This window comes from Tigriopus californicus, chromosome 8, assembly GCF_007210705.1.
Source record: "Tigriopus californicus strain San Diego chromosome 8, Tcal_SD_v2.1, whole genome shotgun sequence".
Classification (NCBI taxonomy): Eukaryota; Metazoa; Arthropoda; class Copepoda; order Harpacticoida; family Harpacticidae; genus Tigriopus; species Tigriopus californicus.
In genome coordinates, this window is record NC_081447.1 from 9,389,664 (window position 1) to 9,403,710 (window position 14,047).

The following is a 14,047-nucleotide window of genomic DNA, read 5'->3' on the forward strand; positions in this document are numbered from 1 at the left end:
CATTAAGATCAAAAGTGCTGACAAAAATAGAAATATCAGAAGAGAATAAGGACTGAAAAGGCAACTTTATCTTGTATGGCCACGACCATCCAGTTCACATTGCACCGCAAATTGAATGCCATTTTCGACGTTCAAAAAGATCAACACCCCTTGCTTTTTGTTAAAGTGAATTAATTGGTACTTACCTCTGTGAATGTTATTGTTGAGAGGGATGTTACACTCAATGTTTGTTGTTGGCGCTAAATTCAATTGATGTGATTTCAAACCAATGACAGGTACTTTTGAATTCAGAAGAGACCTTGGTTTTGACACACTAGAGCACGTGAACAATGTTGCGTCAATTGAACTTGGAAGAGGGGCAGTATCCCTGACTTCTTTCTGCTGTCTCAAATCTTTGGGATTCTTCTTGCTCGAGTTTGGAACCAGATTTCCCAAGCTTTGACTCCTGTAGATCTTGGACTGAAAGCGCTTTTTGGCTTGAGCTAGGATAAACTCGTTTCCCGGTCTGGAGAACAGCCCTGAATTGTCAATTGGCTTAGAGCCCGTAGACACAACGGACGAAATTAAGCTCTTGGTCCTTGATGTGAATGCCCCATTGATGGAAATTCCATTAGGTACTATGAATGACTCTTTGGTAAGGGGAGTAGGAGGTGTCACCGTGATCGTCGTCGTCCCACCGGGCACGTCGTCAGTGGAGGTGACCCCGTTTTCTTTGGAATTGATTAAAGGCCACTTTTTCAACGGATATGTAGCAGTAGATTTGTAACCAATAGATGATGACAAATTGTTATTAGCCTTGGAGCTAATCTCAAACTGAGGGGTGATCGGACGTCCCAAAAATTTCTGTTTTTTCTTGGAAGACGGCTTATAACTTAAAGCAGTAAAATACTTGGATGCATTGTTGGCACAATTGCTGTTTCCACGTTTCGAGGAGTCTAGTAATACGGGTTCAATAGATCTTGATGATGGTGAAGACGATGATGAGAGTATGGTGGAACAAACTTGGGTTCTATATAATTGGGTAGTAGATGTGCACAACCTTGAGCCAGGATTGTTGAACGAGGAAGTTTCATTTGCCGTTGAACTTATCGTAGAGGCTGCTGCTTTGTCAATTCTAACTTGTTGAACATAAATATTTTGATTCGAGGTAGACGTCACTGTCTGGTTCTCTTGGTCTTTTGAGGCCTTTAATTTAGCCAGAGATGAAGCTAAAGAACTTGCTAGGCACTCTTGACAGTTCCTTGAATCTAAATTAGGATATTTCGTTGCATTGGTCCGTGCAAATGAGCATACATCGGCCTTGGATTTCCAAGTAATCAGATTAGAGTTCACCACAATTGTAGCCTCACTTACAAGGGATTTTATTTCTGCCACGTTCAAGGTTTGTTGAATGCTTTGAGTGTCAATGGGTTGACCATTTGTGGTCCGTATTGAGCTTGGCATCTGGAACAAAAACAGAATATATGAGTTGCCACCCATTTCGAAATATGAGAAAGAGCATAGCCTATATCTACCACTTTTTTCCTGAAAAAGTTAAATCCGATTAGGTCGACATTTGTTGTACCCTTCACGATTGTGTACTCGTGCTGATTTAGCCCTAAGTTGTAAACTTCTCAAATTATTCTTTCATTCCTGATGCTTCGAATTTTGATGTCTGGGTTAAACTGTTTGTTTTTTTAGGACGAATTTAACTCACTTTCTGAATGATGAAGCATCTTGATCCATAAGATTTGCATACATAAGTGCCCTCTTGATCCAAACACTGGTCCAAGGTTTCATTGTGAATCTGACAGATATGAGTCTCGCCGGAGTTGGCTGATGCTTGGGAGGACGCACTTTCCACAGCAGAAGAATCCGTTCGTTCTGGATATGTCACTACTCCTCGCTTCAAGTGGTTCAACTCGTTGCTCGTCTTTATGGACCAATTCTCTTTTGGCGAGCCTTTAAAAACTTGAGGATCCAGTAGTTTACCTTGCTGGTTACTGATCACTGGGGCATGATCAATAGCGTGATGATATGTTTTGCTTTTTGTACCCTGTCTCAAAGAAGAAGCAATGGGGTTTAGAATAGGTGTATTCTGAGCAAGATTTGGCGTTTTATGTCGCTTTTTTGTAGCCGGAAGAGCGGTTGAAACGTTGTTGGTAGATCTCGGGTAAAACATGAGAACATTTCTTGACAAGGTGACTCTTCTTCAATTAAGAATATCTAAGCTTGGTTTTGATGGCAAGGTTTCAAGTGGAGTGAAAATTGTCATCTATTTCCAAAGAAATCTCATTCATAATTCAATTCATATCGAACTACCATATTTGATATCGTTTGATTATGAATTAAGTGAGTTATGTCGATCAGTATTCGAATTAGCAAGTGCTTTCTTTAGTCCTCCTGGAATGGCATTATCCTCCCTCAATGCAAAACTCTTAGGAATGAAATCGAGGAGCCCTTGAAAATACAAGGTGAAATCCAAGACGTACACTTCTTTCTACCAATCTATTTTTCCTGAGATGTCAAATCCCAATTGTAAGGTATATTTTTTCTATCTTTCTGATGAATTTCATAGTTAGCATTCGTTGAAGAATTGTCGCAAATGCTGTAAACTCGGATGAAGTGAATAAATTGCTGGCTACATGGGAAGATTTAGTAAATCAATGAATGAGATTTCGATGTAGAACAAGCTTTGAAGATCAATGTCACTGGGCAAAATGTGTTCGAACAATATGCTTTTCACCAAACAAGTTTTCAAGACAGACGTAACACCGGAGCAATGGTTTTTCACCTAAGGGTGTGATCGGAACCTTCAACAGAATCTTCCTCTTTGCATCTCTGATGAGCTGATATGTTGACAAGCATTGGGATTTCACTGATCTCGATCACCAAAATATTTTCGAATCAAAGCTGGCAAGATCCATATGGTACATCAGTATCATCTAACTTCCTGATCCTTCAGAATGAAGGCGCACGCGCTTCCTCGGGCTTCGAGCTTTCTCAAGTTGTCAAGCCATACAACCACAGATGGGGCTTCTTGCTCGATCCAGCGAAACGCCGACGAAGGCATCTCCAACGGGAAGGAAAAAGGGCTCTCTTGAAAACGCGCCGTGAACGTGGTTCGTACGTAGGTACGTACTGCGCGTAACTATAGATGTTCGTAGGCTCTTTTGAAGAAGAAACAGAAGATACGATACAGATGGGAGTGCTCCAGCTTCTTAAGTCCTATTTAGGGTCGAACAGGTTGATTTTTGAGTTGACATACGATGAATAAAACATGGTGAACTGGACAAACCCTTTATGAAATAATTGTAATATGCTTTATTGGCCGTCAGTAAGATTCACGTCAAACCAAGCGATTCAGTTCATAAAAAACCTTCAGCTTGCATAGCTGAACATTGCTTACTTTCGATGGTAGGAAACGTCACACGCGGTCGTGTTGCGCAAATAAAAGGGTTTTTTTCCCCTTTGATACGGCCCATTCCATTAACAGCTCATATCATCTGACTACATTTTTTTTTTAAATTTGAAAATGCCAAACTTCAGAATCTAGAAATTGCTTCCTGTTACATTACTGTGACTCAAATTAACGTTTCTTTAATGATCTCATCTGTATTGGGTTCCTGATTCCACAAAGGGACGAAAAATAAAAACTGTACCTAGGCTTCGTTATAGACCCCGTTTCAAATTTCCCTTGTCATTAGGTGTGTCCATCCTCCTACCTCCACCAGCTGATGGATTGATGCCGCACGTGTATGGCTTAAAGCCGGGCTCTCACGTCATAGTACCATTAGCTTGTCATATAAGGACGAGCGTGTCCCACTTGTTCCAAACAAGCAAGCCCTTGTATCGGCAGATCCCCTCGCTTTCACTGACAGGGCACAGAGTGTGCGCCCAGGCCCAGCTTTGGTCTTCCGAGCAAAAAGTTCAACCTGTTGCGAGAGAGTTTCCACTCCTGCCAAACCCATCGTCCAAATTGAGAGAAGACATCTCAAGGGTCAGATTTTTGTAAGATTATCGAGCTGCAGATGCTGCTGGAGCAATTTGTTAGGATTCTTTACGATTGCCTTTGACCATATGTGTCTGCAATTTCAAGACATTATTCAAGCAAGTCCGAACATTTTTTCAAGTCCTGTAAGGGAGTCAGACAAATTAGTATTAAATCAGTTGTTTCGCTTGTTGGAGCATGCAGAAAGTGGCGGAGCTTGGGCAAGATAAATGAGACCCTTGAAAAGATAATCGATGAATTGTCAGGCATTCAGGAATGTCAAGATGGCCAAAGGTCATTGGTATTTATCAGGAAAGACGATAATCGCCAAACGGACAAAATGATTTAAATTGGCTTCTAAACCAACCAAAATGTCATTGAGGTTTGCTAAAGCACATGCAAAGGTGATACACATGTTTAAAAATTGGTCACAAGGACAGACACAGAGGACACATGGACAGACACTTGGCACTTTTTCGCCCAACCAACGTTCAGGATTGGTAGGTTGAGGGGCTCTGTTTCGCATATAAAATGCGAAATGCATGATTGGCATATTGCGGCACGCACAGGTATCGCTTGAGGAACTTGAAAAAGGTGGCATCGGCGGATTTGAGGGCGGATATGAGGGCGGATTTGAGGTATTCGCAAAAAGTTATAAAGCCCAAATGATGTGATTACTACGGTCATTGGCATGCCCCCCCTCGGTCAATGGAATTTGATGATAGCCTCTTGCCAAATTAACTTTAGAAATATGCCCTTCCTCAAAGAAAACGGAAAATAATTCAGTTGGGGAGCCCATCAATAATGTGAGCAAATTGATCTTCCCCTGTTTTAATTCTACAAATACCAGCGATGAGTGGAATAGTGGAAGTTGCAGAAAACACTTGAAAGTGAGTGGGGTCAATCAAATAACGTCCCTTCATATCTACGGCACGATTATTTAACACCAAGAACTTTGAGCTCAAAATAAGCTGATAAAAATTGGCCAAATACATGTCTTTGAATGACAGTATCAATAAGCAATACCAAAAACGAAGTGATTGTGTTTAGTCTTAATTAGAGTGCCCTCTAGTCTTCATCAACCAGAAATAATGAGATGGATTTGTTCCTAATTTCCGGATTCCACATCCATGGACGGTGAAGAGTGAGCGTTTGGGTATCAAAAATAGACGACGGTAATCTTCTAATATCACCGGATGTCATTACATCAATCTTCATGGGGCAGCAAAAACGATTTTGAAAAAGGGGCAATTGGCAGGCAACCAAAACAGTTCATTTGTTTTTCTTTTGTTTCGGGTTTTCACGGGCTTTTCTAACCGCTACAGGGAAGGTAATCCACAGTAGAATTAAAATGAAAGGTTATAATTCGTCTATTTATTACCTTTCAATCTTTATATGATATTTGGCCTACATAGGAGTTTGAGTTGGCAGACCGAGCTAGTCCTTGAATGTAAGGCAGATATGGAATGCTACTTAAGAATTTGTCCCAGTCTGACTTGAAAGATGCAACCAGATCAACAAGGCCTACGTATTCGCAATAACTTGCTCTAAATGCTCAATCAGATGGGGAACCGTGCTAAAATGTGCTCGGAACCCATGCTGGCTAGGAGGAAGGACTTCATGAATGATCAAGAAATTCAACAAGTTTGAACTTCATGATCTTCTCAAAATCCTTCGCAATATTCGAAGTGAGAGAAATAGGCCTATAGTTACTGGGGAGCGACTTATCTCCCCTTTATAAAAATGGAACAACATGAGCTAACTTTAGTGAAGATGGAAACTTGCCCTGATCCAAGATGCAACGCATAAGGTACGAGAAACAGGAGCGAGAACCAGTGAGCATCTCATCAGAAACTGAGATGTCACGCCATCAGGACCAGGAGAACTTGAAAGCTGAAGTCCTTGATGGCCTCTAAAGCATCTTGATCTGTGACTACAAGATCATCTAAACCCTTCTACTTGACAAGCCTTGCCAATCTCAACAGACTCATCTTCAGAGCAATGAGCTGTTGCTTCTGAACTCAGTGGGGTTGAAAACACACAAGAGAACTGATCTCCAAGCATGTCAGCCATAGTCTCTGCATTGTTAATGGCTTCCCCATCAAACCTCAAAAAGCCCAACAGGGTGTTTCATCATTATCTTAGAGTTCGCATAAGACAAAAAAGCCTTCGGATTCGACCTGACCTCCTGAACCACCTTGCTCTCAGTTTGTAATTGGTCATATTCGATGGGAGCCCAGTGAACCAGTGATCCCAGTGAAAAACATTCTTACTTAAACTTCACGTGTGATTGAATTCTTTTGCGAATGGCTCCTATCATCTCCTTTTCTCTACCTTTCATTTTATTTAGTTGCGTCTTTTAGCATTTTTATTTTAAAATCATTACTCTTCTATCACCATCTCTTGGTGCCTTGAGTGGTTTCACATAAACAATGAACGACATTAAACAATAGATAGCTCATCTAACCTTTCTGCAATTTGGGGCCAGTGTTTCGTCTTCGAACTTGATGTATGTAGATGTTGATCCAATAACCTCCTTTAAGTTAAATTCGGACAATTTTTGATAACACTCACCTGATTACGCATTGCCAACTCCTATTCAATTATACGACGCCTGTGTAACGCACAACGCACTCTCAACTGTATATAATAACCTCCGCAAACGACGATATTCAACTCAGATCAAACCTCCTCTACATACACCTCCTATCAACCTAGAAATTTGAGCCCAACTCCTCACAAATTTTACTAACAGATACCCCCATCACCCACGCAGTTTGGTATCGATGAAGACCATCCACGCACTAATTTAGGATGATTCATAAAGGTGAAGTAAAATGGAAAACGATTTCACTGCGATCATCTTTACTCTCATGACACTTCACCTACATCAGACCATGTGCACCCGCTATACATTCTAGCCGGCGTCTTACCGACTATGCGTAACGCACCCTTCCGTCTGACTACGACAGCCGATCATGTCCCAGCCACCTCTGCCATCTAATGCCATGACATTAATGACATCACTCTCGACAGCGACAGGTTCTTCGCTCAGAGGTTTTCTAAATGGGGAAACATGCAGGGCACTGTCACATAGATCTGATGGTCGCGCCTGTTCGTACCCCAACGATGTCCAATCAGGAGCCTGCCAATTTTACCCGCCTACCAAATTCAGACACAAGACATCTACAGTACGCATCTCAAAAAAGCACAGCAATAGTCATCATACAACACTGAAAATGGAGAATACTACAATACTACACAGCTATTCACACCATGAGGATCATAAGCGCTCCCATCGATTAATACTCAGTCTTACATACTCATAATCAGTATAGACCCGCACCACATCCCTTCGCACGACTACTACAAGAAACTGATACTGCACGAATAAATCAACCCACACCTATCACCAGCGCCGTTGATTCACGTCGCGCTAGTTTCTCAAATCTCTGCCGTGATGCGAGCCCACAATCCTGATGCTCCAGATCACACACATCCACCCTGCGCACTCACCTTCGCCTGCAGACCACACTATCACATTACACGTTCTCACTACAGCTCTCGACACGAATATACTAGATGATCGCTAGTCCTTAAGCATCACCTCTAACCACAATACATGCGTTGGCCAATAACTAACGACTGCCAAAGAAGCCTTTTTAAACCAATGAACCACCTGATATAACGGAATGTGAACCAGGGTGGGCAATGTTGGGAATCAGCTTGTCTTTTGGATACCAAGTGGACAAAAATGGACAAAGTGTGACGAAAGGGTCAGAGAAGTCCACAAGGTGTCTAAAAGAGTCCAAAAGTGGACAAAAGTGTCCACAGTAATTTCTTTACCAAGCAACCAGCAAATGGAATCAGATTATAGTATGACATATCGATAATATAGATGATATAGTAGCAACTAGCCGTTTGTAAAAACTGACAAATAAATTTCACTAATGCTTTTAATTTCTAAATATACACGACTGTTTTGAGGATTGTAATTAACTATTCTTGATAAAATACAGATTGTTAAAGTTAAACAAATACCACTCATCTAAGTTAATGAGAACATTTATGTATATTGGATGCTCAAGAAGCTAAAATTCTAATTCAGAAATTTGCAGCACATAACAACCGCTTATTCAAAAGATACTTTTTAATAGTTGTACATCTAATTAATTAGATTCTTACTTTTTATTTAGAATTCAATGTTGGAAGAATTCATTTCCTGACCATAAAAAATCTTCAAAGCCAAAATCACTTACCTAAAAACATTTGAAGTAATTTGTTTATGGAAAACAATGCGAAATAATGGGAAACATATCATTCTTAAGTTTTAGAAATTGCGCAAGATGCTCAATTTTGATATATGGTTGTGGCCAAAGGCCTCACCTCGCGACTTAAAAAAAAAAATCTTGCAAAAAAATACATGAAAATATGGATAAATGAAGTTATATAACAAATACGATGTTTAAACTATCCCAGATCTTTAATGCCTTGCGCCAACCCACGACTGGTAGACTCAGGCTTGGTAATTACTTGATGTTTAAAGAGAGATAAAAAGGTTAAGAAATTTCCCTTCAACAAAATCTGTTTTATGGTATTTTAGAGGTATATGGCAAAGGTTATAAACACTCATTTTGCTGTGGCACCATCAATGTGCTATTTTAAAAAAAATGAATATTACTTTTGGAAGTAGATTTTCTATGGATTTATAGTTTTCGAGTTTCGTATTTTTGGACACTTCAGGACAGGGCAAAAAAATGCCACCCTGACGTGAACCCTGAGGCTGAATTGAGCTTCCAAAGGGTGAAGTTGTCCTCGGAGGTCGTCTAGCACATTAGACAGGCAATAGTTTGAGCGAGAACAAATGAACTCACATCTAACCACAAGTCCCTAGGTCAAAAGCGAGTGAGTCATTATCAGCTGAAACATGTAGGGTCTTAATAGTAGCATTATTAGTTACCGGGTGCGGCGCATGTAGGTGTGATGCAAATGTAAATATTTCTAATTTATGCTATGAGGCACGACCAAACTTTTTGAGAGGTTTTCCCAAAGCAATTGTCCTTTGAAACTTTCCGAAAAGTCAATTGCGTAATAACAATACTCGCCCGCAACATGTCGCCGAACAGGTTTGCGTCAAATCCTTTGTACGCGGATCTTGGCTGTGGGAGAAGCCAGGCGGCCATTGCTAGGGACATGGGCGTCCACCAAGAACTCCGTCTACAAGCCTGGAAGGCTTACCAGGCCTGTGGCGAACTGACTGACGCCTTCCGAGCCTGGCAGGCCCAAGGGCAGGACGCGGGTGGAGAAGAAGGATGAGATCTTGAAATTTTCCGATTTTTTCGCGAATCTGGTGATAATACGTTCACACAACAATAAAAAGTAGTGCAAATTATAAATCAAACCACGCTCTATCAATTTTATTTTATTTAAATTCTCTCCGACCTTGCGTTCAGCTTGTGCAGCTCCGTCTTCAGTAGCACCAGTAGCTAGAGCATGGTCCTACGACAGGGCCAACGTGTACTCCGTCTCGTTGGGTCGTACCGCGCTTGTAACTTCGCACACTTGTAGATGTAAGTGTTAGCTACTCATAAACCAAAAAATGAAATGATCCGTTCAACACAAATGGCAAGACGATTTTTTTAGTATTGGCCGCAGAGGCATCACACCTATATGCGCCGCACCCGGTAATATATACAAAAACTCGACCTAACATATTAAGAGTCTGATGGCCTTGGATGCCAAGAGACGCATCATAGAAACTCCTTTCTTTGTGCTTGAGTTCGAACCTTAAGACGATCTACCTCTTACCAGTTTCTTCCGACCTTTTATCAAAATGGAAAGATATTAGTGTAAATATTTGTAAGATCCTTTCATTCGAGCCCTGCAGAGCTAGGAACCCTTGCATCCGAGCTCCCCAGGATAGCGACCCTTGCAACAGGCAGTGTGAAGCATTGGGTTAGAATAGGTTAAACATGGTTAGGTAAGGTCGGGTATGCTTAAGTAATGTTAGGTTACACTCCATAGGCGTGGGATTTTCACTCTCACTTTTGACCTAGGGATAACGTATAGTACAAGTGGGCACAAGAAATCCGAATTGAACACATTGTGTTTAGGGTGCCAATATTTGTTAACTGATGTGCCATTCAGTGGCTAGACTATTCAATGTCGACTTAGGGAAGTTGGGGAAAAAGATCGGTTCTCCTTGGACGTTAGTGGCAAATATGCCAAATCTGCGAGAAAACAGGTTATTTACACAAATAGCAATGCCTCGGATATAAGCAGCCTCCGCAATGTCCAAAATCAGTGAAGACTGGTGTGATTCTATTGTCTGCTCGACAAGTTTTGTTCCAAAAGTATTGTGTTTTATGCCCTACTTTAAAGTGAAAAAAACCTCATGAAGTCATTTCAGATACAGCGGATGATAAAAAAAAATCATGATCAATATGTAATGACGAATGGGTTCAATTGCGACAGAAGAAAGCGACAAATTAGTAGTCTGAAGACTCCAGAGTTTTTAACATCGTGTTAGCATTTTATTACAATGGATGTTGTAGTCTGGTGAATGAGAGTGTGTTCTCGACTGGGGAAGGCAGATTCCACCACGAGCATAAAGTGAGTCTAGAAACCATGGACCTTTAGTTGGTCGGCCTTGACCAACCCACATTTGACGAGCCAATCGCAAATCTTAGTTCGCTGATCACCCTGAAGCTGCAGCACTTCTCCGTACTCGGGATGCTCTACGACAGTGCCATTACAAGCAAATTCCTGAAAGATACAAGGAGCAAATTTGATATGCTTGTCAATCGAGCATTCTTACCATGTTGCGTTAAGCATTTGACCAGTTGTGACATACTCAAGAGTTAAACAACACAAAAAGGGGAGGTTTGGGGGGAAAAAGAGGTATTGGGTAATGTTGTGGCGAGTTTTGACTCCAGACTCTAGTTTTGAGTGAACGCTTTTCACAAATGTGAAAGGTTGCCTTTCTGTTCGTTTATATCTCGACAAAATAAGTCAGAAAGTTAAGAAAGAACCCGAGTAAAGCATCAAAGAAACTAAATCTCTAGAACGTTCCAGCCAGGGTTGCTATTCAATAAACTAGAAAGAAAGCATGGAATTACAAAAAGATCTGTATTCGTCAACAACGGAATAAAAAAAAAAAAGATATTGAAAGGCTGTCCAAGGAAATACGAGTATGTTCCAAAAGAGTACGCACTCAAGAGGAGAAAATAAGGGTTTCAGAGGGCGAAAAAAATGAAATAAATAGGGGAGAAAAGAGGAGGCGCACGAGACTTGCATATCTTATATAATAGACTTCTTCTTTCCAACTTTGATCGTGGCTAGATATGTTAATTCTGTCAGCAAAACACCGCAATTGGCATTCACTGGCAGATTAAGCTAGCCAACTGTAATCCTGGTGCCAATTTCAAGTGCCCATGTTACCCTTGATCATACTATTTAAATCAAATGGAGCTAAGTAACCTCAAAGAAGTGCCGTTTCGAAACACGGACCTCATTTGTCACTTCATTTTAAGACTATTCAGATTGATCTTGAGGTCTCCAAGACCCGACATGAACACAATCAAGGTTCACAGGACGTAGAATGAAAGAATAGGGTCCAGATATCAATGTATTGACTATCACAGCCAGGAGAACATTATCAATCCTGTATTTTTCCCCCCATGCTTACTCAGTCTGGCTAGGGATAGAGTCGTTTAAAAGAGGCCATTTTAGGTAATTTTCTTATGCGTCTGGATGATGGACGCTAGACCAGCCGGGATTGCCCATCTCAGAAAGATTCGACACCCTCTTCCCCCCCCCCATCCCGGCTTTTCAAACTTGACACATGATGGTATTAGAATTTTTCGATTTTACTGACCTTCTTGCATGCTCGGACGATCTTTTTAAGATCATACTCGGCGGAAAGGCCTTGAATGGTGGTGAGGGTTTTACGGCCGTTGCGTTGTTGGATGCGGATGTGGACTAAACCATCTTGAACACTCTCCTCGTCGCCCTTGGCTGCATCGGCGAAAGGATCTGAAAACAAGCAGGTCAAATCTTAAGTAAATACAAACGATAGTCTAGCATGGCGGGCGGTAAGAGACGACGCCGTGGCTTGGAACTGAGCCCATATCAGCCAACACCCCAAAGGTTTGTGCTGCCTGGTCTATTAGTTTCATTCATTAAGGCTGGGATACAAAAAATACGAAGCGATCAATTAAAAAAAAATGATGCGAGTTATGTTTGGGTTTGAAATGGGTTTGGTGTCAAACAAAGTGAGGAACATGCTCTGACAGACATGAGGGGATGAGGGCCCACGGCCATGACACGAGCAACGTCGTCAGCCCACGGCATGAGACATCAGGAGAATCCGACGGAGGGTCTGGCTGGGGCTTGTTCGCAGACTTACCAAAGCCTTTGAGGTTTTCGATGGACATGCGAAAGGTTGAAGGGGCCGGGCTGGATGAAAAGGGGTGGGACGCGGGTTCGAGAAAAAGAACCAATCGAGAGGCGAAGAATTAGACGAATCCAGAGAGCGACTGACTGACCAAACCGACCAACGGGGGGAACGGGGGGGAACGAACGCACCACTCAACGGAAATCGGGTAATGATGCTGTGATGCTGGTGGGGCCAAAGGGAAAGGGGGGGAGGCTGGCAGCATCAGCGTTGCCAGATTTCCAGCGCTTTCGGAGGCCAGGTAAATATGGACTCTATTGATAGCAAAGTAAAAAATGTGATTCCCTGAATATGCACAACAAGTTGCATAGAAACTTGCCCAGACACCGACACCGATACGGTCTGGAGGGAAAGTTTAGATATTCATTTATCCATTGATGATATGTTTGTACATATATTTCGGTGCTTTACTTGTTAGGTTGAGTATTGATTTGCAGGGCAGTAGTTTATCAGAAAAGAGAAGTGTATTCCAGTACTATTTGAAATTGATATGATTGTAATGACGCAAAAATAACTCGTTACTTGTCCCATTTTCGATCCCTAAAGTGGCTTTTACTTTCAGCAATCAATAGCCGCCTAGTGATTTTTTTGGATTCTCCTTTAGGCCACAAATAATTGCACGTTAGCTAGTTTTTTTTAAATTTTTTTTTGTCGTTTTGTAAATATTTGCCAGATGGGTTGCATTTCCCGTGTATACATTTGGAATATTTTGAGAAAAATAACCATTTCATTTAATCAGGTGTGTAGAGGCATGGTCATAGTTAAGAAATTGTCTAACAGTAATCCGTTCCTTTTGCTGGGGAACGAGTAATGTTAATTTGCCTTTTCATTCCAAAATGCTATAGACTTCTTTGACTATAAGACCTCCTTTCTTTGACCTTGCTACCATGGAGTCTTAAAGTCGCATTTCCATTCAATGTCCTCAAGATCCAAACAGTTTATAAAACGTGTCAAACCTGTCTTCTGAAAAATCTAACCAAGAAATGACCCATTAAGTTCTAACTAATGACCAAACATCCTCCAAAACGTTTATTGAGTTTTGAAAGTAGACCCGTGGAGGCCAGATAATTGTCCTCATAGCCATTGAATTTCAAAAGCAGCTACTTGGTGGCCAATTACAGGGTCGGAGGCCACGTTTTCTTCTCGTAGCCATTGAGTCTCAAAAGTAGCCAATTTTGGACATTTTGGTCTCCGCGGAGACCAACTGGCAACGCCGGAGGGCTCGCTGGCTTCCTGAGCGACTGGCCAGCTGGCCGGCTGGAGCGGCTGGAAGTTGAATCACGTCGGCCAGGCCCACCTCCGAGGCCAGCTCAGCCCAACCTAGTACCAGGGAGTCTTTGGTCTCACTCAACAAATATGCCTTGCCGGCCAGCCCTCCAAGGGGTAAAAAGGAAATAGAGTGGAGTGGAGGGATCCGTGGGAGGGATACAGTCACATATCTGTGGATATAGTAAGCTGCCATCGAATTCGTACGGCCAGGCTGGAACCTGCGTGAGAGGAACACCCTGGGTCCACCAGTCCGCCCAGGCATGAATCAGCATCGCCCTAGCTGAATTTCTTGAGATTCGCCCAAAAACCTGCTCAGGGTCACTTGAGATCAAATCGGACCGAATTCGAGAATG

At 41.9% G+C, this 14,047-nt stretch overlaps 2 protein-coding genes across 2 annotated transcripts; both read right to left on the bottom strand.

Moving 5' to 3' along the window:
- Positions 1-66: 66 nt before the first annotated feature.
- Positions 67-2,259, bottom strand: LOC131884866 (uncharacterized). Its single transcript, XM_059232761.1, has 2 exons — positions 1,697-2,259; positions 67-1,443 (listed from the first exon to the last, which is right to left on the bottom strand). Exons 1-2 carry the CDS (start codon positions 2,159-2,161, stop codon positions 67-69), a joined length of 1,842 nt encoding a protein of 613 aa, XP_059088744.1. The 5' UTR covers positions 2,162-2,259.
- Positions 2,260-10,392: 8,133 nt separating this feature from the next.
- LOC131884783 (eukaryotic translation initiation factor eIF1-like) lies at positions 10,393-12,593 on the bottom strand. Its single transcript, XM_059232665.1, has 3 exons — positions 12,378-12,593; positions 11,847-12,004; positions 10,393-10,735 (listed from the first exon to the last, which is right to left on the bottom strand). Exons 1-3 carry the CDS (start codon positions 12,403-12,405, stop codon positions 10,589-10,591), a joined length of 333 nt encoding a protein of 110 aa, XP_059088648.1. The 5' UTR covers positions 12,406-12,593; the 3' UTR covers positions 10,393-10,588.
- Positions 12,594-14,047: the final 1,454 nt, after the last annotated feature.

Excerpts from the sequence above, each read along its gene's own strand:
- LOC131884866 (XM_059232761.1), bottom strand. The coding sequence starts at position 2,161 with ATGTTTTACCCGAGATCTACCAACAACGTTTCAACCGCTCTTCCGGCT. Across the intron at positions 1,444-1,696 it reads GATGCTTCATCATTCAGAAA|ATGCCAAGCTCAATACGGAC; the intron begins GTGAGTTAAATT and ends TTTTTGTTCCAG.
- LOC131884783 (XM_059232665.1), bottom strand. The coding sequence starts at position 12,405 with ATGTCCATCGAAAACCTCAAAGGCTTTG. Across the intron at positions 12,005-12,377 it reads CGAAAACCTCAAAGGCTTTG|ATCCTTTCGCCGATGCAGCC; the intron begins GTAAGTCTGCGA and ends GCTTGTTTTCAG. Across the intron at positions 10,736-11,846 it reads TCGTCCGAGCATGCAAGAAG|GAATTTGCTTGTAATGGCAC; the intron begins GTCAGTAAAATC and ends TGTATCTTTCAG.